General features: G+C 56.3%; 3 protein-coding genes across 6 annotated transcripts; all 3 read right to left on the reverse strand.

Moving 5' to 3' along the window:
- Nucleotides 1-8: 8 nt before the first annotated feature.
- Nucleotides 9-869, reverse strand: ADM5 (adrenomedullin 5 (putative)). The gene is given in 4 exon segments (XM_060651771.2): nucleotides 9-311; nucleotides 313-495; nucleotides 498-594; nucleotides 802-869. Coding segments are annotated over 4 exon segments (651 nt in total).
- On the reverse strand, nucleotides 127-11,692 carry PRMT1 (protein arginine methyltransferase 1). 4 transcript variants are annotated; one of them, XM_060651741.3, is made up of 12 exons: nucleotides 11,577-11,687; nucleotides 9,334-9,387; nucleotides 8,700-8,801; nucleotides 7,743-7,898; nucleotides 7,538-7,601; nucleotides 5,750-5,892; nucleotides 4,898-4,985; nucleotides 4,688-4,803; nucleotides 3,920-4,070; nucleotides 3,504-3,625; nucleotides 802-2,428; nucleotides 127-594 (listed from the first exon to the last, which is right to left on the reverse strand). In XM_060651741.3, exons 1-11 carry the CDS (start codon nucleotides 11,610-11,612, stop codon nucleotides 2,345-2,347), a joined length of 1,116 nt encoding a protein of 371 aa, XP_060507724.1. In that variant the 5' UTR covers nucleotides 11,613-11,687; the 3' UTR covers nucleotides 127-594; nucleotides 802-2,344. The 4 variants fall into 4 exon arrangements, with proteins under 4 accessions (XP_060507724.1, XP_060507725.1, XP_060507727.1 ...); XM_060651742.3 differs by lacking the exon at nucleotides 9,334-9,387 and having other exon boundaries at nucleotides 11,577-11,692; XM_060651744.3 differs by lacking the exons at nucleotides 9,334-9,387; nucleotides 11,577-11,687 and adding an exon at nucleotides 9,030-9,113.
- A 4,159-nt stretch (nucleotides 11,693-15,851) lies between these two features.
- Nucleotides 15,852-22,267, reverse strand: BCL2L12 (BCL2 like 12). Its single transcript, XM_060651757.2, has 7 exons — nucleotides 22,136-22,267; nucleotides 21,380-21,494; nucleotides 21,021-21,163; nucleotides 20,069-20,155; nucleotides 19,889-19,980; nucleotides 17,783-18,070; nucleotides 15,852-16,069 (listed from the first exon to the last, which is right to left on the reverse strand). Exons 2-7 carry the CDS (start codon nucleotides 21,484-21,486, stop codon nucleotides 16,019-16,021), a joined length of 768 nt encoding a protein of 255 aa, XP_060507740.1. The 5' UTR covers nucleotides 21,487-21,494; nucleotides 22,136-22,267; the 3' UTR covers nucleotides 15,852-16,018.
- Nucleotides 22,268-22,279: the final 12 nt, after the last annotated feature.

The following is a 22,279-nucleotide window of genomic DNA, read 5'->3' on the forward strand; positions in this document are numbered from 1 at the left end:
GATTGGATTCAAGGGAGACAGGCAGAGGGACTTCCGTGTGGGAAAAGGTGCACGGATAAAGGGGGAGAATATGTCACAGACTGAGCTCCGACTGGGAGGCCGGGATGGGCACAGACAAGCAGAGGCTGAAACGTGAAACTCGTTTTATTAGGCTCTGGACGATAGTATTCTTTGTACATGCTAGGTCCGGTGTGCACCGAGTCCAGCCCAGTCACAGCCGGGGGGAGACAGTTTCTGAGTGAGCCCAGGAGATGGAGGGCAAAAGAAACTTGGGATCGTGGCCCCAATACACAGGTAGGTAAGCTGAGGCCAGAGGAGGAACAGGGACGTGCCCGACGTCACCCAGCCAGCCGGGCACTGCGCTGGCCTCTTTTCTTCGGGCCAGGGTCATAGAGACGGAGCAGGACTCTGGCGTCGCGCTTACGGCGGCGCCCGTAGCTGTGGGGGTCCTGGGGCTCGCGGCCGGCCTTCCCTGAGAGCTCTTTGGTGGAGGCAGAGCTGAGCCAGTATATAATCTCTGGCAGGCGGTGCGTCTGGCATGTGCCCAGGGAACAGAGGCGCCTGCGGTTCTGGGCGACCTGATGCAGGGGCCGTCTGGGGAAGGAGCATGGGAGAAGACCGGGTTCAAACGGAATCCTCTCGAGAAAGGGGTCTCGGTGGGGTCGGGGCACCCAGAGCTCCGCCACGGGGCAGGCGCGTGTAGATGACCATTCCACCGACGCGGAAAACCGTGGCCTGAAGAGGGCGCACGCTCCTCGCGGTCTCCTTCCCGCCCGGTCCCCGCCGCCACCCGCTTCTCACCTGCCCGCAGAGTCCGGGTCCCCCAGGATGGAGGAGGCGAGGAGCAACAGGAGGACGTGGGAAGTCATCGTGGGGTGGGGCCGGGAGTGGTCCTCGAAACCCCTGGGCGAAGCGGCCCGTCTGGAGTGCGGCCCCGCCCCCTCCCGACTCCCGCTTCAGTGCCAGTCCCCACTCCCCCGGGGGTGGGGAAACCGAGGCCGAGTCCAGGCCACACCACGCCAGAAGGGAAGACAGAACCTGGATCCCCACGTCCTGTTCCTTGGCGTCGGAGCCCCACACGGGTGTGCTGGTCACGCAGCGGCGCTCTGACCTTTTAAGGAGGGAAGAGGGGCGGGGCAGCTGACACCTGCTAGTGGTGACACAGCTTAGGGCTTCCAGGAAAGGGGTGGGGGCAGGGAGGCGCTGGGCTTCTGGGACTTCAGCCTCAACCCATCAGGGACCCTGCCTTCGAATGGCCAGGCTCCTTCGTGGGCAGGACAATGCGGGGCATGTTGCAGAGCCACCCGGGGGTGTGGACAAAGGGAGTCTGGGCCCCGGAATAGCCTGCAGACACCATCCTGGAAGGGGAAGAGGTGTAGACAGGTGCGAAGACCCACAGGGCCTAGGGCTTCAGCTGTACTGAAGCAGGTGTCAGCAGGGCCATGAAAAGGAAAATTCTGGTGGCTTAGGTGGTCCAGGTCCTGGGACAGCATCCTGGGGGACGAAGGGCTCTGTACACAAGGCCGTGGGAAGGGTCGGGTGTGGATACCATGCCTGCAGCAGAGGCTGAACAGAGGGGCCCTGGGGAGCTGAGGTTGGGATAGCCTCTGGGGAGGCGGGGAGGCCCTGTGGCCCTAGGAGGGGACCCTTCCCTTGTCCCCCAACTCCAAGTTCCAAGCAAGGCTGGGGAGAGAAGCAGACACCCCCTCCCCACAAGTTCTATCCCTTAACAACCCCCCCATGACTCAGTTTCCCCAGCGGCAGCAGCAGGCAGGGCAGCAGTCACTGCCAGTCAGCCCTGGCCTGGCCTTGGAGGGTCCCAGACAGGAAAAAACAGCCAGAGGAACAATGTGTGTGCTGGGGGGGGTGGCGGGGGGAAGATGGCTTTCTGGGAAACCTAAGGGCCCAGCTGTGCTGGGAACCCACACCCCAACCCTCCCCCAGCCCAGCAGGGCAGTGGAGCGGGAGCCCTGCCCAATGGGGACAAGTGGGAATGGGGCCTCAGGGGGCATGAGTGAGGGGGTTGGGGGAGGACACAGGCCCGGAGAGGCGGACGGGGGAAGTGACCTGGTGGAAGGTGTGGACGGTAGAGACCCCACTCCGCCCCCCAGGAAGCCAAGCCGTCCCAGCTGAGGATTTATTGGCGTAAATGCAACCATATAAAAACATAAGTTATGAAAAACACAGTCACGATGTGCCCCCCCCTCCCAGCCCAGGCCCCTAAAACCCCCTTCTGAGGGAGGGAAGGAGAGGAAGGGGGAGCCCCCAAACTGCCTAAGGATGCCGCAGCCCCTGGGCCCGTGCAGGGCCGGCCCGGCCAGGGTGGGAGAAGCCGGGCGCCGCCTCAGCGCATCCGGTAGTCAGTGGAGCAGGACAGCTCGCACAGCTGGCCCTTGAAGTCCAGGTCGATGGTGAAGTCCAGGTCGCGCTGTGGGGAGAGGGCAGACGTGAGGGGCGCGCGCCCCGGGGCAGGCAGAGAGCCGAACCGTCGGGAGTCGGGAGGCAGCAGCGGGGCGCGCGCTCCCAGGAGACCCGGTGGGGTCTTGTTTGGGTCCAAGGCCAGGCTGGAGACTCCCCGGGGCCGGTCCCACCCTCAAGCCCACCTGGAGCCCGGCCCAACCGGGCTGCTCTGACTCCCACACCCCGAGACCTTTCCCTATCCCAAGCCATTGGCGTCATTGCTTTTGAAGAAAGCAAACCCCTCTCCAGCCAAACTCAGGGGTCCCAACCCCGCCTTCCGCACTTCCTCTGCTCCCAAGCTTCCGGGAAGCCAACACTTCCATGCTCCCCACCCCCCAGGACTCCCCGGAAAGGCTCGGGGCAAAGTCACCTATAACCATGATGGCGCCTGCCCTCAGTCCTCGCTGCACCTCATCCCAGGTGCCTGGGCTCCTCTCCTGTCTCTGGGCATCTCCCTGTCTCTTTAGCTCACCGGGTGTCACTGTGTGTGTGTGTGTGTGTGTGTGTGTCTTTCTCTCTCTCAAGCTCGGTACCGGGTGTCACTGTGTGTGTGTGTGTGTCTTTCTCTCTCTCAAGCTCGGTACCACAGACATTTGGGGCCAGAGTGGAGGATGTTCCGGTGTCCTGGTCACCGCGGGATGCGCAACGGCATCCCTGCCACTCCCGGGAGCCACCAGTAGCAAGCATCCCTTCTCCAGTTTTGAGAGCCCCAAATGTCTCCAGACAGAGACAAATGCCCTCTGGGGGGGCAGCAAAGCTGCCTCTGCTGGAAGACCTCCAGCTTCCCTTGGAAAGCTGGCGTGACCTTGGGGCCTCCTCCGTCTGTGCTCCCCGATCAGGATCCACCCGGGCGCACAGACCCACGCGTTTAGCCCAGGCCCCCGCCCTGGACTCCAGGCTCCAGAGCCTTCGACCTCCCATGTACTCGGGGTTTCTCTGGGGGTCTCAGACTCAACTTAGCTGAGAGGGCTGGGCTGCCGGGGCCCCGGAACAGGCGGAGGTGCCCCTCCTGGGCCCACCCCCGAACCCCCGCAGCGCCTCACATTATTCTTGGCATTGGGCCGCATGCCAATGGTGCCAAAGATCTCCTCGCCCGTCTTCACGGTCAGGTAGTCCTCCATGTAGAACACGGTCTGCTTCCAGTGCGTGTACGGGGACTCGGGGCCTGGGGGGTGCGGTCGGGTCAGCCAGGACCCCCCGCCCCCCCATCCCCGGGCCTTGGCCGGGCCCTTCCCTCTGGCCGGCCCCTTGATGACCTTTACTGAGCGGTGACAGGGGTCACCATCCCCGAATCCCTTCACTCCCATCAAGTCCTGGAGAGGGACCTCGTCTACTTTCACAGGTGGGGAAAATGAGGCGGGACAGGCTCAGGTGAGCTGGCAGAGCCGCGGTCACAGCACGGGCTCCCTCTGCCGGCTGCTGTGGCACAGCCCCCACCCCGGCCCCGCCCCTCGCTCACTGGTGGAGAAGCCTGTCCTCTTGTGGCAGCGAGTGAACTCGATGTTGAAGTAGGCCACCAGCGCGTGCACGTAGTCATTCCGCTTCACTTGCAGGCAGAAGGGGGAGGTGAAGGTCAGGTCTTCCACCTTGACAGTGTAGATGTCCACCTCCTGCGGGACAGGCTCCGTGAGCCCCACTCCCCGGCACCCCGCCCAGCGTTCGTTCGGCCGAAGACCCGGGGGTGCCACGCGGCAGTCCCCAGTCCCCTCCCCCCCCCACCGGAAGCCCAAACTGGACAGTCCTACTTCCTAGAGCAACTGCCCGTGCTTGGAGTGTCACCCGTTACCCCTTCACCGGCGTCCCCCCGCCACGCTCGTGATGGCAGCCAGTGTGATGTGAAAACGCTGGCAATGAGATCACGTCAACCCCCGGCTCAAAACCCTAGGACGGTTCCCCGGCACTCTGTCTGGCAGGGTGCCAGGCCGCCCATCCAGCTCCTGTCTCCACTCGCTCCAGACTTCCTCTTCCTCCACGTGGCTCTCGGCCCACCTCTCGTGGCCAAGCACAATTCTAGAATTCACCCCTCTGTCCGAACCACGAGCGGGCTTAGCTCACAGAGCTTTTTGATGGTCAAGGTGGCTTCTCTGGGCCTCCGGCGCCACCTCTGGCTGACAGGTCAGACTCCAAGACAAACACCTGGACCTGAGGTCTTGCTCAGGCCCGAGTGGCGGCCCTTCCTGGTCTCCAACCCCGGGGACAACCTGGCCACACACTCTCCCCCCCTCACCTTTATGAGGCAGGCGTTGGTGACCAACTGCTTGGGGTCCACCACGTCCACCAGGGGCTCCTTGATGGCCACGTCTTTGATGCAAGACATGTCAAAGCCATATACGTTCTCCCACCCTGGGGAGGCAAGCAGGGAGGAGGGTGAGCCCGGCGGGGGGCGCTCAGGGCACGCCAGTCCCGCCCCACGGGCGTCCGAGGGACCCAAACTCACAGTGGATCTTGTAGTCTTTGTACTGCCGGTCTTCGATGGCCGTCACATACAGCGTGGCCCGGTCTGGGAAGATGAGGCCATCGGGTGCCTGCCGAGGGGGAGGGGGAGGGTGTGAAGGATGGGGGGAGACTTGGGACACCGGCCCCAAAACTGGGCAACTTGCGTCTCTCTATCCATCCACACGCTCTATCTCCGCCCTGCCCACCTGGACTCCTACAAGCGGCCTCTTCACTGGTTCCCGGCTTCTGTCCTCACGCCCTCATCTAGGAGCACCTAAGTCAGACCTGTCCTTCATAGGTTCTGAAGGATCTGCAGGACCCTCCCTGGCTCCTCTGAGAGGAGAAACCAAAGTCTCATGCGAGTGCTCAGGCCCCCTGCACGTTCTGTTTCTTCAGTCCGCTCCCTGTCCCTCAACACACAGTAAAAACTCTCCTGCCCCGGGACCTTTGCACTAACTATTTCCTGGGCCCAGGTGCTCTTCCCCCAGGAGGTCATGCAGCCTTCCCCTTGACCAGGTCTCAGTCACCTCCCCCTGGGAGGCCTGCTCTGATCTGAGCACCCGGAAGCATGGCCCTCCAGCCTCTCCTATCCTTCTGCCCTGCCGTGTTCTTCTTCCCAGCACCGACCACCTCCTGACACTCGTCAATGTCTAGCTCCTGGTGCCTGTAACATCCCATCTTGGCTCCGGGCCCCCCGACATCGGAGCGGTCAATCCCCTGTACGACGTCCCCTGTGTGGGAAATATCTGCCATGGCTTTTGTCTTCTGCCCAGACCCCGACCGACAGGTATTCAACACGTGGCCGAAGGAGCCTGGCCCCAGCGCGCAGCCCCCACCCCGCCGGGGGCCTCACCAGCCACTTGTCTCGGGCATAGAGAACGGTGTTGAGCATTGACTCGTAGAAAAGGCAGTAGCCCATCCACTCGCTGATAATGATGTCCACCTTCTCCACCGGAAGCTCCACCTCCTCCACCTTCCCCTTGATGATGGTCACCACTGCAGGGGCAGACAGAGGCACGTGCACCCAGCCCTGGGGACACCCGTCTGCGTATCTCTGGCGGGGGGCGGGGGGGGGGCAGGGCCTAGGGACCCCACTGAGCAGCCCGTTTTATCCAGGAAAGGCTGGGGGCCGCATTCGGGCATCTTCAAAGAACTCGACCAGCTGAAGCCACGCTCTGTGAACTCAGGCTTTTTTATTTCTTGTTTTTTAAGTAATCCCTGTGCCCAACGTGAGGCTTGAACTCACAACCCTGAGATGGGAGAGTTGCAGAGTTGCACGCTCCACTGACTGAGCCAGCCGGGCGCCCCTCTGTTAACTCCGTTTTAAAATTCGTCCATCACTCTGGATATTTTTAAGGCAGAAGCAGAAATTTTGTATGGATTAGGCATTAGGTGGTATTAAGACTTTGCCGTTAACGATACGGTCATGTTTTTTGAATGGCTTCATCTATTAGAGACACACACAGCAGGATTTACAGGAGAAATGATATAATGGTTGAAATTTGCTTCAAACGGAGACATTTAAAGCTGACTGATAGGTACCTGGGGGCTCATTATATTAGTCTCTCTCTCTCTTAATTTATATATACTAGTCTCTTAAAAAAAAAAATCACTTCAGGGGCACCTGGGTGGCTTAGTCAGTTAAACATCTGACTCTTGATTTCAGCTCAGGTCACGATCTCCTGCTTTGTAAGATCAAGCCCTGTGTCAGACTCCGTGCCGAGAGTACAGAGCCAGATTGGGATTCTCTCTCCCTCTCCCCGGCTCGGGCACGCACTCTCTTTCAAAACAAATTAACTTAAAAAGATAACAATCACTTCAGTTTCTAGAATGCTAGGAGCCTCCACAGCCCGAAAACCCACCGTCTTCTCATATCCTCTGCCCCTCGAACCTTGCAGGTGGGAACTTAAAAGCCATTGGGTGGGGTGCCAGGGTGTTTCAGCTAAGCACCTGACTTTGGCTCAGGTGATGACCTCACAGTTTGTGGGTTCAAGCCCCACGCTGGGCTCTGTGCTGACAGCTCGGAGCCTGGAGCCTGTTTTAGATTCTGTATCTCCCTCTCCCCCTCCCCCTCTCAAAAATAAATAAACATTAAAAAGAAAAAAAAAAAAAAATAAAGGCAACGCGGCAACATCTACACAACTTGTATTTTTGACCCGAGCATCCTACTTTTATAAAACTGACCTCACAGACATGCTAGTTTATATGTGAGATGACGTTATGTGCGAAGGGACGAACATCTCAGAAGCTGCTTACGTGTCCGCCCCCAGAGCCTGAATAAGAAAGCTGAGGTGGGAGCGCCTGTGTGGCTCAGCCGGTTAAGTGTCCGACTTCGGCTCAGGTCATGATCTCACAGTCCATGGGTTCGAGCCCCACATCGGGCTCTGTGCTGACAGCTCGGAGCCTGGAGCCTGCTTCCGATTCTGTGTCTCCCTCTCTTTCTGTCCCTCCCCTGCTTGTGCTCTGTCTCTTTCCATCTCTCACAAATGAGTAAACGTTAAAAAAAAAATTAAAAAAAACAAAAAAGAAAGCAGAGGTGTGTGCATCCAATGGGGATTGTCGAACCCCACTGCCAAGGGCCCCGGGGAAGTGGGAAATCACTCACTCCATCCCCACAAACCCATTCTCTTCCTGGGCTCACCGTGGTCTAACTTGTTGGCTTTGACGATCTTCACCGCATAATCAGAGATACTGGAACACTCGATCTGGGGGCCCAGAAAGAAGGGAGGGTGAGACTCCCCCACTCCGACCCTCAGCCCCCCGTTCCCCTCCATCCAATCCCTGAGCCCTAAGGGGCCCCTCCCCGTCTCCAGGCCCAGGCCCACCCGCCTGCCCAGGACACTCACCCCGATGACCTTGCGGGCTCCGGCCTTGGCAGCGAACATACAGAGGATCCCTGTGCCCGAGCCCACGTCCAGCACCACCTTGTCCTTGAACAGGTGCCGGTTGTGAAACATGGAGTTTCGGTACGTGAGGGTGCGTACCTCATCTTTCAGCATCTCCTGGGGGGCACGAGACACAAACACGCCATGAGGGTGCCCGCGGCCCCAGCTGGCAAACGGGGCAGCCTGGCCCCTGACACACTGGTGGTCTGGAGAGCTAGAGCTCAGCCCTCCCACTTCTTAGTCCCCTTGGAAGAAGTCATTTCTCTTCCACATGCCTCTGTTTCCCTATTTGTAAAATCAGATTGGATGGACTAAACTCCCTCGCACCTTGGCCCGATTCTATGGTTGCCTCCTAAGCCCTAGTGATCTCTGGCTTTTACCCACTCAGTGCTACCGAACTCTTCACTTAAAAAAAAAAAACCAGCATAGTTTGTTATGTAGATTTTACTACAGTTAAAAAAAAAAAAAAAAAAAGAGTCCTTTGCAAAAAAAAAAAAAAGAAAAAGCAGAGGTCCTCAGAATCGCATCCCAGGCGCTTTCTGGGATACCAGCTTCCAGAAGGTGCAAAAGGGTCCTGAAGCCCCGTGCATCCGGGCGGGAGAGGCTGGGGGGCAGTCCCACCACCGGACACTAGAGGGCGGCAGACACCAGCTGACCCTGACCTCTGGCTGCAGTCGCAGGCAGGGAGGCAGGCAGGCGCCCCAACCCCAGCCTCCCAAGAGCTAAGGGCTGAGCTCCGTCTCCAAGGCAACGGCTGGGAGAGGCGACCCCGGGGTGTGTGCCTCCTACCCAGAGGGGCGGCCAGGCCCGCTGCCAGGAGAGGCAGTGCGCATGCGTGGGACATTAAGTTCCAGCCCTCCGGAAGATGCACATTAACCCCCTCAAGATGCGGCAGCTTTTGGAGCTGCTCACACTCACCTCGTGAATGCCGAAGTGAGCATAGGAATCAAAGTAGTAATCTTTGGACGTCATGTCCTCAGCGTTGGGCTTCTCGCTGCTTTCTGCTTGGCCACAGGAGACCTGGGAGGGGTGGACGGGAGCATGGGTCAAATCTGGGGGCTCTCCAAGCCCTCTCAAACATTCAGGTCCCTACTTCTCCCTCCCGAATCGTACCATGGCAACCCTAAGCCCCCGCCTGCCGTCTTGCCTCCCCCAGAACCCCCAAAACCTAACAACCCCACTTTCCTCTTCCAGGACCCCCCCAGAGCACCATCCAGGGGAACACCCCAATACCTCAGCCACGCCTACCATCTCTCCAGTTTCTCTGCCCCCGTCTCTAGCTCAGCCCACAGCTGGGGAGGGGAGGGGAAGGCAGAACTGAGGCAGACACGGGAAGGGCAAAGGGGGGCTGGAAATGGAGTTAAGGAAGTAGCCACAGTATTTGGGGAGGCCAGATGGGAGCCACAAACCTGCAGGGGGTTTGTGCTAACGGTTTGGGGGCACAGGGTGAGCTGGTTTGAAGCAAGAGGAATCATGGTTAGCCGGCTAGAAAGGGCCTGATGTGTGGCAAGATATATTTATGTGGGGAAGGGTCTCACAAAAGGATATTTACTTCTTCAAGAGGCGGCTGGAGGCTCATCCCATTAGCCAAGGTGGCTACAAAATTCTAGGAGAGAGTAACAGGGAGAAAGGATTAGCTACTGGGAGTGGCTAGGGGAGGGCCAGGCCAGGGGACCCCCAGCTCACAGGGGAGGGAGGGGGTGTCTCCTGCAATTTGCCTATTCCTTGGCGGGGAGTGGTGGCAGAGGGAGAAGTAAAGAGGCAGGGCTGCTTTTAAAAGGGAGGAGGGGAGTGGGGGGAGAAGAGATGGGGTTCTGTCCCAGCTATGGCTGGAGAGATGGTGGCCCGCCCCCAAGTTGTCCCTCTCTGGCCAGGCACCTGACCATCCACACCTCCCCCATCCAGGCCAGAGGAACTGGCACCCGCCAGGCACACAGGCACTGCCAGCTGTCGCTCCCCCTCATCATCTAATCCCCCCAGATTATGTGACACTTCCTGACACGCACCCCCATCCTGGGGTGCCATGAGTAGCTGGCGGGGGGGGGGGCTGGCAGGGTGTACCCACTGGGCATTTGCCACCGCTGCAAACAAGTCTCTTGTCTGAGAGGGTTCCAGAAAGGAGGTGTGGCACACAGGCAGGGCTGGCACCCTGGCCACTAGCTCCTGCCTTGGGCTCAGGGAGCCCCCAAACAAAACCAGCTGGAGCCAGTCTCCTAGCTAATTACCCTCTTCCCATGCAAGCAGAGTCTGGGGAAGGAGGCCAGACTCTGGAACCCCTAACCGGTCAATCCCCCTCCCAGGACCCAGGCCCTAAACCGCCCCCCCCCATCCCACCACGGCCGCCTATCCGCCCCGTGTGGGGCCAAGTCCTGAGACAACTTCTAAGGAAAGTACTTCCTCCACCCACACAGACCCTGGTCCAGGAGCCAGCCAAGGAGGATAGAGGGGTCATCGGAGTGACCCCTGGGAGCTGCCTGCCCCCAATGCTACGAGGGAAGAGGAGGGAGTTCAGAGGCCCCATCAGATTACATCTCTTCCAGATGTGATCATCTCTGGGCCCCAAGAAGCATGAAGTCACAGACGTGACCCACACAGCTCCAAGCTCCACCCCCACCCCACCCCCAGCCAGTGAGGACACCTACCTATACAGGGTGACTGGTAAGGGGATTTCCCACTGGGACCCATTTCTGAACACCACTAATACCACGACCAGGCAAGTCCCAAGAGAGCCTGAAACAGCACCGCAGCCAACCCCACATGGCTGCACAAAAACTAAACCTTTCAGGAAACCATTTCAAGCCTCCAGGCTCAGGACCCTCAAACAGGGCTTCAGGAAGGGGGGAGGGGGTCATACCCCACCTTCGCGTATGCGCCAGGGAGAGAAAGATCTCCAAGAGGAGGTAATTTATATTCCACCACATCCTTTTCATAGCAGAGACTCTCCCTCCCCTCGCCCGGGGAGGTGGGCTTTGGGGCACGCCCCATGAAAAAGATGTCCCTCCCACACACCCAGAAATGGCCACAAGGGGGTGCACGACGCCTTATCGGGAAGGATCTCCTTCAACTAGAGGCCCCCCCACCACCCAGAGGGAGGTCACAGGGGCATGCCCCATCCCCCCAGCTCCCAAAGTCCCGGGCAGGGGAGAATCCACGGACAGGAAACCGGGGGCCCGGTGGGAACCAATTCTTCCTCTTCCTCCAATCCCAACCCATGACTGCACGAAACCTGGACCGAAGCCTAAGCAGATGCCCCGGTATCAGGAACGGCGTTGTAGAGAGTCGAGCTACACTGCTCCCCTCGAGAGACCCTTTACTTGTCCGAGGAACCGAAGTAAGCCCACCCCGAGGGGTACAGAGCGATCCCGGGGGAGACGGCTGGGGGCCTCGGAGGGAGGGTCGGAGCCTCCTCTCCGCCCCCCCGGGGCGCCCCTCCCCCGGTCGGGGGCGGGGCCTTTGTCCCGCACGTGGAGCCCGCCGGGCCACCGGGCACGGCACACCCCCTCCCCACCCACCGTGGCGCGGCCACGTGGGGGCCTGGCCGGAAGCGCCCCCAGCCCTCCTCCACGTGGGAGGGGGCACGACACCCTCGGCTCGACCGGGTGCCGCAGGCCCCCGAAAGCCAGGAAACCCGCACCTCAAACTGTATCCTGGGATCTGGAGCATGCGCTTTCCCCTCCGTACGTCCGAGACCCTTCAGCCCCAATCCGCCCATTCGCAGCCCCTTCCTCACGACGAAGGCACAAAACATCGACCCCAAAACCGCCTCCTACCCCCGGCGGCGCTCCGGGCGCTCACCTCCATGATGCAGTTCGCGGCCTCGGCTGCCGCCATCTTCACCCGCACCTACTCCTCCTCCTGCCGCCGAGACCCCCCCCTTTCTCCGCACTCCCCCGGGACCGCCTTATACCGGAGGGTCCACGGCCCGCCCACCACGACCCCGCCAGGAGATCTCATTGGCAATGGAGGCGGCCCGTCTGAGAATATCGCTTAGCGACTGGGCAAAGAAGACGCCCATCAAAGTTGACGGGCCCGCCCAGTCTGGTGTGCGGAGCCCCGCCCCCTTAAGTCGACGGGATGGGAAAGACGGTCCGTCTATCGCAAGAACTACGACTATGATTGGGCAAAGTCTACCAGAAGTTCCCTCCCCTGCTCCGCCAAGCACCGCCTCAAAATTTCCCGGTGGGCCCCGCGCTAAGCAGACATCTTGAAAGAGAGCTGTCCATCACCTAAACAACCCGCCTCTTAATAGCTGCTATTGGTTTATCCGGAATGTGACGTCATGAATACTTTGGACAAGCCCTGTCAAGCTGCTGGTCTCAAGGAGAATGCGGCGATTGGCCCACGAGGAGTGAGGGAGGGCGGTCTTTAGGCTCCAGCTATTGGCTCAAAGGAACTGTCACTCCTCCTCCCTTGGAGGAGGCTTCTCCAAGGAGCCTTGGGTGGCTTCTCCCAGCCCTATGGGAGTTCAGGAGAAACAAGGGAGTTTGCGCCCACTTACCTGAGGGACAGTGAGAGGCTCAAAGAAAAGGAGGGCTTGTGTGGGTCCGAAACAAGTCAGCTATAGGACTCAGGCCTCACGACATATAGCCACCTAGTCCTCTACCTGACTGTCCCGAGTTTTCTAAATACAACCCCGCTCAAGCCACTTGGCCTTTGCCGGGTCCCCGCCCCCGCTGGAATACTCACCTCCCTTTGCCTGTCAACTCCTGTACATCTTTCTGGGCACACCTGAGATGCCACCTCTTCCGGGAAGCTTTTCTCCTCTTGCAGAAAAAAATTACTACAGACCTTCCTGACTTATGATGGGGTTACGTCCCTGCCCCCAATAAACTGATAGTAAGTTAAAAATAACGGAACTTGAAAATGCATTTAATCCGCCTAACCAGCCGAAAATCATAGCTCAGCAATGTTTGGAATACTTCCTTTAGCCTACACTTGGGCGACATCATCCAACACAGAGAGTATTTTATACTTAAATGTTGAATATCTCATAGAATTAATTCATCGAATGCTGTTAGCATGGTTGTATGGGTGCAGAATGGTTGTATGTGTATTGGTCGTTTACCCTCGTGATTGCTTGGCCGTGAGCTGTGGCCTAACATGAGAGATCACGAGCCCAGGGAAAGATCCACATTCAAACTCAGAGTATAGTTTCTAACGCAGAGTGTACCCCTTTCACACCAAACATTGCAAGTTGAACCATCATGAGTGGAGGACATCTGCGGTTGAATGAAGGTGAATGAGGAATATATCCATCACCCCACAAATTTCCTTCATGAGTCTTTTGTAGTCAGTACCTCTCCCACCCACCCCCACCCTAGAAGCGATCACTTTCTGTTTTCTGTGGCTCCAATGTAGCTTTTTCTTTTCTAAAATTTCAAATGAATGGAATTATACAGTATGTTTTCTTTTGTGTTAGTCCTCTTTCACTCAACGTAATGCTTTTTTTTTTAAATTTTTAACGTTTATTCATATTTGAGAGAGAGACAGAGCACAAGTGGCAAAGGGACAGAGAGAAGGGGAGACAGAAACTGAAGCAGGCTCCAGGCTCCAAAGCTGTCAGCACAGAGCCCAATGTGGGGCTCGAACCCACAAACCGCGAGATCATGAACCGAGCCGAAGTCGGACGCTTAACCGACTGAGCCACCCAGGCGCCCCTCAACATAATGCTTTTGAGAGTCATCCCAAGTTGTTGCATGTAACGTTTCTGCAAACTTTTTTTATTGCTGAGGAGAATTCCATTGTACGGATGTATCGCAGTTTATCCATTTCCCTGTTGATGGACATTGTATACTTTGGGGGGCTATGAAGATAAAGTGGCTATCCCTGTTCATGCAGGAGTCTTTCTGTGGACTCATTGTCTTTTATTTCTCTTGGGTAAACCTAGGAGCAGATGGCTAAGCTGTATGCTAGGCGTATGTTTAACTATAAGACATTGCCAAAAAGTTTTCCAGTGAGTTCTACTACTTTGCATTCCCATCAGTGATGCATGAAGAGCCCCTGTTGCTCCACATCCTCACCAGCACTTATGAAGATCAGTGTTTAAGGGTGTCTGGGTGGCTCAGTCAGTTAAGCCTCTGACTTCATCTCGGGTCATGATCTCACAGTTGGTGAGTTCGAGCCCCACATCGGGCTCTGTGCTGACAGCTCAGATTCTAGAGCCTGCTTCAGATTCTGTGTCTCCCTCTCTCCGCCCCTCCCCTACCGATGCTCTGTCTCTCACTCTCACTCTCAAAAATAAATAAACATTAAAAAAAAATCGGTATTTAATTGTAACCATTCTGGTGGAAATGAAGAGGTGTGTCATTTTGGTTGTCCTTGGCATTGTCCTGACCATGAATGTTGAACGTTTTCTCATGTGCTATTGGCCATCGGTAGAATTCCTTTTTTGTTTGTTTGTTTCTTCATTTATCTATTTTTGAGAGAGAGCACGAGTGCTACTCTTGGGGTCATTTTAAACAACGAAATAACCATAAAAAGTACAAATATGCAGGGGCGCGTGGGTGGCTCAGTTGGTTAAGTGTCCGACTTCAGCTCAGGTCATGATCTCGCGATATGTGAGTTCAAGCCCTGCGTTGGGCTCTTGTGTTGACAGCTCGGAGCCTGGAGCCTGCTCCGGATTCTGTGTCTCCCTCTCTCTCTGCTTCTCCCCCGTTTGCACTCTGCTTCTCTGTCTCTCTCAAAAATAAATAAACATTTTTGTAAAAAAAAAGTACAAATATGCAAAAAATGTAGCACTAAACAGATTGAGGAAAGGATACTCATTTGCAGCATGACAGCTGAAACAAGAAGGCAGGGTGCCATCTGGCTCAACCTTAGCCAAAAAGGTGCACAGTGGGTGTCAAATCTTTTGCTGCCCTGGATGTATGCATGCCTACCAACGACCACCGTGTTAATTTGGGGATTACAAATGAATTTTAGCGAGTAGGCAAAATTCACAAATCTGCCGTCTGTGAATGATGAGATTCAACTGTAATTGGCTTCCTTTGTCACCTTGTACAGACCGTTTTGTATATTTACAAAGAGAATTTTGTGAAGGGGGCTACAGCCCTAAAAAGGTGACAACCCCCTGGTCTATAGGTAGATGAGTAACTGGCCAAAAAGACTCAGAAGGAGGGGCACCTGGGTGGCTCAGTCAGTTGAGCATCCGACTTCTAATTTCAGCTCAGGTCATGATCCCAGGGTTGTGGGATCGAGCCCCACATCGGGCTCTGGGCTGAGCACGGGGCCTGCTTAAGATCCACTCTCTCTTGGCACGCCTGGGTGGCACAGTTGGTTGAGCATCCGACTTTGGCTCAGGTCATGAGCCCCCACGTCAGGCTCTGTGCCGACAGCTCAGAGCCTGGAGCCTGCTTCAGATTCTGTGTCTCCCTCTCTCTCCTCTCTGCCCCTCCCCTACTCGTGCTCTCTCTCTCCTTAAAAAAAAAAAAAAAAAAAAAAAAATTCTCTCTCTCCCCGGCTCACACACTCTACCTCTAAAAATAAAATAAATCTTCAAAAAAAAAAGGGTGGTGTTCCGGGTGCCCCGTGTAGGAAGATCATAGCTTTCGTTTGGAAATAGCTGGAAAGACTTCATGGCCATCAACACAGGAGTAACTGGAATGCATAAATCATGCAACAGGAAAACAAAATGTAATTAGCTGGAATCATATCTGTAGATATCCTCAAGTCTGCAAGTATGATCAGGTGACAGAAATATTTCTAAAAAGAATGAACTGGCTCTTTCCTCAAGTTACAAGCCAGACAGAGAGAGAGAGAGAGAGAGAGAGAGATCTGAGCCAAATTTCCTACTTATTTATTTTTTGAAAGTTTATTTATTTATTTTGAGAGAAGAGAGAGACACACACACAGCGCAAGTGGGGAAGCGGCAGGGAGAGAGGGAGAGAGAGAGAATCCCAAGCAGGCTCTGCACTGTCAGCACAGAGCCCGATGAGGGGCTCAAAGTCACAAGCCACGAGATCTCTTATGACCTGAGCCCACATCGAGATGCTCAACCGCCTGAGCCACCCGGGCGCCCCCAAATCTCCTACTTACAACTCTAGTTCTCAAGATAAAGGACAAACCACTGAATACTTGAAAAAGTCTTTAATGTGAAAAAATTTAAAACAATTTCTTTTTGGCAGAAACAGGCAGGGCAACCCACCCCACAACCCTGAGCGGAACAGGAAGGTTTGGCAAAGCACAGGAAGAGCATAGAGACATGAGGTCTAATCTGGTAGCAGCTTCTGAGGAAGATCTCAGTCCAGGGGTAAGTTCAAGTCCACGGGTGAAATGGCCAGGATGCCCTCCTGGAGGGGAAAAGTGGAAGAACCCGTGAGCATTCACGCGAAGAGCCTGCCCTCCATTCACCATGGCATCTATGCCAGCCCAGCAGGAGCAGAGACAGAGAAGGCAAGGAACCAGACAGGGCGGGTGGACAGGGATCCAAAGAAAGGATCAGAGACCCCTGGGTGGATGGGGACGGAGTCCTAGAAAAAGGGAAGGAAAACAAAGCCCCAGGGTGGAGAGTAGACAGAGAGACAGGGAACAGAGACTCAGAGAAGGGGAACAGTCCTGGGGTTTTAACAATTAAGAGCCTTGGCTTTGTGTCAAAGTCCTAATTCCCATCCTCTGCATGAGGGACTTTCCCTGAGTCTCCATAAAAGCAGGAAAAAATCCAAATCCCATGAGGTGGTTGTGGGGATTAAGTGGAATCATTCCACTAAAGTCCTTGGCGGTGCACGCGGCCCAAAAATAAAAACAATTTCGCATAACAAACAAGCTTCGGCACCGAGCTCCAGACACGGGTATCCACTGTCCCCTCCGCCCTCATCTCCTCCCTGAGCCAGCTCAGTCACCTACCTCCTCCGAACTCCCTAGAACGCCCTACTTCCGGCTCTCCCTCTACAGAATTCCCCCAGGCGGCCGCCAGAGGGCGCAGGTTAACACCTAAGTGAGCTCGCGTCCCTCTGCCCGGAGGGCTCCACGGGGCCCCAAGCTCACAAGGCCCCGCAGGATCTGGTCGCCCCTTCTGTTGTCATCCCTTCGCTCACCCTCCTGAAGCGCTACTGGCCTCCTCTCTCTACTGGCTCCAACGCATCTGGCCAGCTCCTGCCACTCTGTGAGGCAATGGTTACATTCTGAGAGCAGGGCACACATCGTTCTGTCACTGAATCCCCACAGCCAAGAGGTAGGTAAGTGAACGGTGCCCGTTGGGCAGGGGCTGGGAGGGGGGGATGGGGGAGACTGATGCTCAGGTAGCTGGGGACAGTTGCCAAGGTCACACTGCCAGCACACTGGAGCCCAATCCAGCTCTGAGCCTGACACTGGATTTAAAGCAGTGAGTAAGGTTGCTAAGATTCCCGGGTCTTGTGAAGCTGATACGTCAGGGGCAAGAGAAAACAACAAATAAAAGGAAATAATAAGTCAAACAAGTGACTTCTGCCATCTGGAAGCAGCTGTCCTATAGAAGGAGGTAAAGCAACAAAGAGGGAAAGGAAGGGGGTGGGAGGGTATGGAGGTGGCCGCAGCTTTAAATGAGGACCCAGGGAGGCCTCACTGCGGGTAACCCCCGAAGGGAGCAGAGGAAACGAGGCAGGGGGCTATCCAGGCAGGTGCATTCTGGCAGGCGGTGTCAGAGAAGCAGTCACCAGGTAATCAAGCAAATGCCTACAGGGTGCCAAAGATGATCCCATTTTAGTCTTGACGATAACCCTCTGGGACAGGTACTTCTACTCTCCCCGTTTGGCAGATGAGGAAACCAAGGCCCAGGAAGGGGCCTAACTTGCTTCCCACTCATAACTGTTAACGTTTGCCAGCATGGTTTAAGCTAGGCATGGGCTCTGCACGGATCACCTACTACTGGTGTACAGAAGGCGCGCAATGGACACAGAACAGATGTACAGTAGGGCTCCGAGAACACGCGTGAGGTCTGAAAAGAAGGCGAAGAAGCCACCCCCCTACCACACAGACACAAGTTACAAGTGGGTAAAGGGAGGCCAAGAGAAGCTTTGGCAGCTCACCCAGCCCCCGTGGGCCTGGATCCAGGGCGCGAAGCTGTGCACGTGCTCCACGCTGAGTCCGGCCAGGGCGCCCCCCAGCCCGGCCACGCGGCGGCTCAGCTCCATGGCCAGGGCCAGGCGGGCCAGGGGCTCCGGGGAAGGCGGAGGGGGCCCAGGGCAGGGCAAGGAGGGGCGTGCGCGACCGGGCAGAGGGCTGCTCTCCCGGCAGGAGAACAGCTCCACCAGGCGGGCGAAGGAGCCCGCGGAGAGGCGGGCCAGCTTTCCGCGCAGGGCGGGGTCCGAGGCCAGCTGTGGGGTGGGGAAGAGAAGAGGCCGGGTCTGCCTCCGTTGTGCCCCCGTGGCCAGCCAATAGGAGGATAGGAGGCGTGGCTTCTTGAAACGAGTGCGTTTGCTACTGATAATGTGAGCCACGCCCCATCCATCACACCAGCCAATCATAAACCAGCCTCTGATCTCTGCCAAACCACTCCTAGGAAAGTGGACGAGAGGTTAAGGCAAGGCCTGGACAGCCAATGAGGGCCAAGCCCCTCTTAGCCGAGTTCTAGAATGTTGATCTTATAGCCACGCCCCCTTACGGGTTCCCTGAGAGCACCCGAGGCCAGGCTAGTGCCTGCAACCTTGCCTTCCACCATACAATATTACAGGATTATACGCTGCCCAAGTTCCTGAGCCAGTCAAGGTCCGTGACAGTCATAAGCCAGACCTCCTCCGCAGTCATTTCCCTTCACATTCTAAGTCACGCCCCTCTATAGTTAACAAGGGCTTCAGACTTTTTAAGTTTTATTTTTAAGTAGTCTCTACCCCCAAAATGGGGCTCAAACTCACAATCCCGAGATCGAGAGATGCATGCTCTTCCGACTGAGCCAGTCAGGCGCCCCCAGGGTTTCCGATTTCAGGCAGCCCTCTCCAAACCAGCCCCCCTCCCACCACCATACAGTCCCTAACTCCTTAACTGGTCTCAGTCAGTTTCCGAGATCTAGTTGGGAATGGCCACACCTCTTCTCTCTAGGCCACGCCCCTCTGGCGATGAATGCAAACCAGTTTAAAACGCTATCCTGACCCTAACTAACTGTCGCTCAACACGTAGTGGAGAAACTTAGCACGTCTGACTCCTTTCATTTAGAAACTTCTGCTTAGCCCTGCACGTAGGCACGTTGCAGCTAAGATTTGCAAAGACCATATTTTACCCGAAATCTGCCTCACCATAGGAGATAAGGAAGGTACCTACAGGGGTCCCTGGGTAGCTCAGTCAGTTAAGCATCTGACTCTTGATTTTGGCCCAGGTCATGATCTCACAGTTCATGGGTTCGAGCCCCGTGTGAGGAGCCTGTTGGGGATTCTCTCTGTCTCTCTCTCTCACATCCTCCCCCACTTGTGCTCTTTCTCTCTCTCAAAACAAATAAATTTTTAAAAATTTTTTAACATTTATTCAATTTTGAGAAAGAGAGACAGAGCATGAGTAGGGGAGGGGCAGAGAGAGAGGGGAACGCAGAACCCGAAGCAGGCTCCAGGCTCTACGCTGTCAGCACACAGCCCGACGTGGGGCTCGAAGTCACGAACCGTGAAATCATGACCTGATTTAACCAACTGACCCACCCAGGCGCCCTCAACTTTTTTTCAAAAGGAAGGTACCTACAGAAATGACCATGCTATGTATGAGATTTACAGGAATGACATGACCAGCTTCCTGTACACAAAGATCAACTGACCAAGGACAAAAAACAGTTACACAACCTCCCTCCGTTATCTACAGATGTCAGTCACCCTTTGACTCCCAACCCCCTCCCGCTTCCCCCCCAATCCCAACATAAAAGAGGCCCAATCTCATGCTGAGGGAGATTGCTGTTTGGGTGGGTAGTCTGCCCGGTTTGCTCCTTTTCCAAATAAAGTCACTTTCCTTACCCCATATCTTGCCTCTCGACTTATTGGCCTGCGGTGCTGTGAGCAGAACGAGTGTGGACTTGACTGCAAACCCTTCACTGAAGGCTAGTCCCACCCTCTCCTCACTTGACCATCTAAAGAGAGTACAGATCCAGCTTTGGATCCCAGGGCCCAACCGTCCCGCGATTCCTATCTTAGCTAAGGGTGGAACAGACCGCCCATCACCTTCTGGTTGATGACGTCTGCCTCTTCCTCCAGCAGGGCCACCAGCTTCCGCAGCAGGGCTTCCTTCTCTGTGGGTGGGGGACCCTGTAACTCTGGGGGGACAGAAGAGAATTCGGCTGGGAGCAGAACTCTGCCAACCCTTCCACCCTCCTCCTTCTCCAGGGCCCCTGTGTACCTCACCTGGGCTAGGTGGGGATCTCAGTTGCTCTTGGACCAGCTGTTCTAGCCGCTGGGCCACCAGAGCATAGAAATCCGGAGTAGCTGGGCCTGGGGTGAAAAGAGCCAATGATGGATCTCCGGGACATGGGGAAGTTATGGATTCTCTCCGTGTCCCCACCGCCTTGCCAGGTAGCAATGATTTCCATCTCACAATGGGGTAAACTGAGGCCCAGTGAGCACACTTGGCAAAAGACCTTTGTACTTTCCATTTTATGGTGTTCCCCCCCCCCCCCAACTGGACTGAGAATGTTAGAGCTTGAACTAGACTTTGAAGATTATCCCAACCAAGGAAAGCAAACACAGGGTGCTCCAGCTATTATCACTCTATCCCTTGCTGGTTTCAAGTGTCATCAGCTGGTCACAGGACTCTTCTCCCCAGCTGCGAAATCCCTTTCAAGCTAGCTCTCCCAGTAGCCATTACTAGTCTATCCAGGCTCACATACGAGAGGAAAGAAACCTTCTGGTTACTCTTGATCAAGTCCAATGACACCTCCCCCCACTCCCCTCATTCCTACTTTGCTACTGGAGAAAAATAGGAGCAAGGAAGAAAAGGAATTTCTCGGAGACCTGTAACTAAATATCCAGGGAATCGTGTTTGAATGCCAGGTCTCCTGCCTCCCTACTGGGGATACTGGTGGGCTACAAAGTCCTAGGGAGAGGGAAGCACGCGTGGAAGGAGAGAGATAACAGATAGAAAGGGACCAAAAGTTCTCCTGAAGCCAGCTCACGGAATGGACAGACAGCAATGTAACTGGGGGCAGGGGGAGCACAGAATGGTGAGGGTAGTCCCCACTCAGCTCCCCCTCTGAGCTGAGTGATCTTGGACAAGCTCATCCTTTCCATACTTTCCAGCTTTAAGAATCAAAGCTCCTGGCCCTGCCAGTTCATGGGTGATCTAGGGGAAATCTCTTACCAGGCTCTGAAACATAGCATGGGCGGAGGGGCAGGGAGCAAGGCCGAGGGGACTCGGGGGGAACTGCTCCTCGCCCCAGGGGGCAGGGAAGACATCTTCGAAGACGGCTCAGGAAATCTGTTGGCTCCTCCTGGGCAGGACTCCTGGGGAAGGGGACCTCAGAGAGTGACCCCCGAGGCTCCTTGCAAGCAGTCCCTTTTTCCTCCCACTGAAGGCCTCTCACTGCAACCCCAGGGACAAGGAATTAAGAGCCAGATATAAAGAGAGGGGCGTGCAGGCAGGCTGAGACCAGGCGCAAGAGTCAGAGGGGGCCCCGCCCCAAATGCAGGCCCCTGAGGGAGGAGGGCAGCTCCTCTTACCTGGGTGGGGTTGGAATGGGGGACCCGGCGGCCTCGCCTCGCCTAAAGAAGGCCGCTAGGACTCTCAGCGTGTCCTCCCGGAGCCCCAGCTCTTCCGAGCCTGCCATGGGGGCACCTGTGAAAGAGGGAGCTGGGGGATGGACTCCAGGGTTGCACTGCATCGGAGGATTGGGGCCCAAACGCCTAATCCCTGAATAAGGAGAGGGTCAGGACTCGTGAGTCCCCAAGGGAGGAAGGGGCCGAGAGTCCGAATTTCTAAGTCCTTTAGGGGAGTTAGGGCCTGGGGACCCAGATTCTTGAGTCCTCAGGGAGAGAAGAGGGATGAGGAGGAAGACTCCTTGATGCTTGGAGAGGAAGAGGCTGGGGACCCGGATTCGTGGGTCTAAGGGAGGAAGGGACTGGGGGCTGGACTCTTGAGTTTTCGGAGAAGGGGGATGGGGAATCTGGATTCTTCAGTCTGAGAGAGAAGAGAACTTGGGGCTCCGACTTCTGGGTTCTGAAGGCAGATACCAAGCTTCTCAAGCCTTTAGAGAATCGGGAACTACGACTCCCAGCAGGCTTCATGGCAAACCTTCCCCTCGTTCCGCGCTAGCTCGCCGCGCAGCCGGCCTGGGAAGTGTAGTTCCACTATCTGACTGAGGCTGGCATCTTGGGGACCCGGGACGCGTGGATGTCGGGGAAGCGGGACTGAGGTGCCCGCTCCTAGATCCCGGCCTCTCCCCTCCTCACCCCAGCCCCCGCGAACGTCCGGCTTACCTGGTGCCGGGAGCCACCTCCCCCTCCTCCTCCAGTGGACTTGCGTACACTTTTAGAAGTTCAACTTTCCCGCGCCTGCGCAGTGGGTCGGGTTGGTGCCGGCCCTGTCGCCCAAGGGGCGGTGCGCGGGATGCCCACCTAATT

The sequence above is a fragment of the Panthera onca genome, chromosome E2 (genome assembly GCF_046562875.1).
Source record: "Panthera onca isolate mPanOnc1 chromosome E2, mPanOnc1 haplotype 2, whole genome shotgun sequence".
In the NCBI taxonomy this organism is placed as follows: domain Eukaryota; kingdom Metazoa; phylum Chordata; class Mammalia; order Carnivora; family Felidae; genus Panthera; species Panthera onca.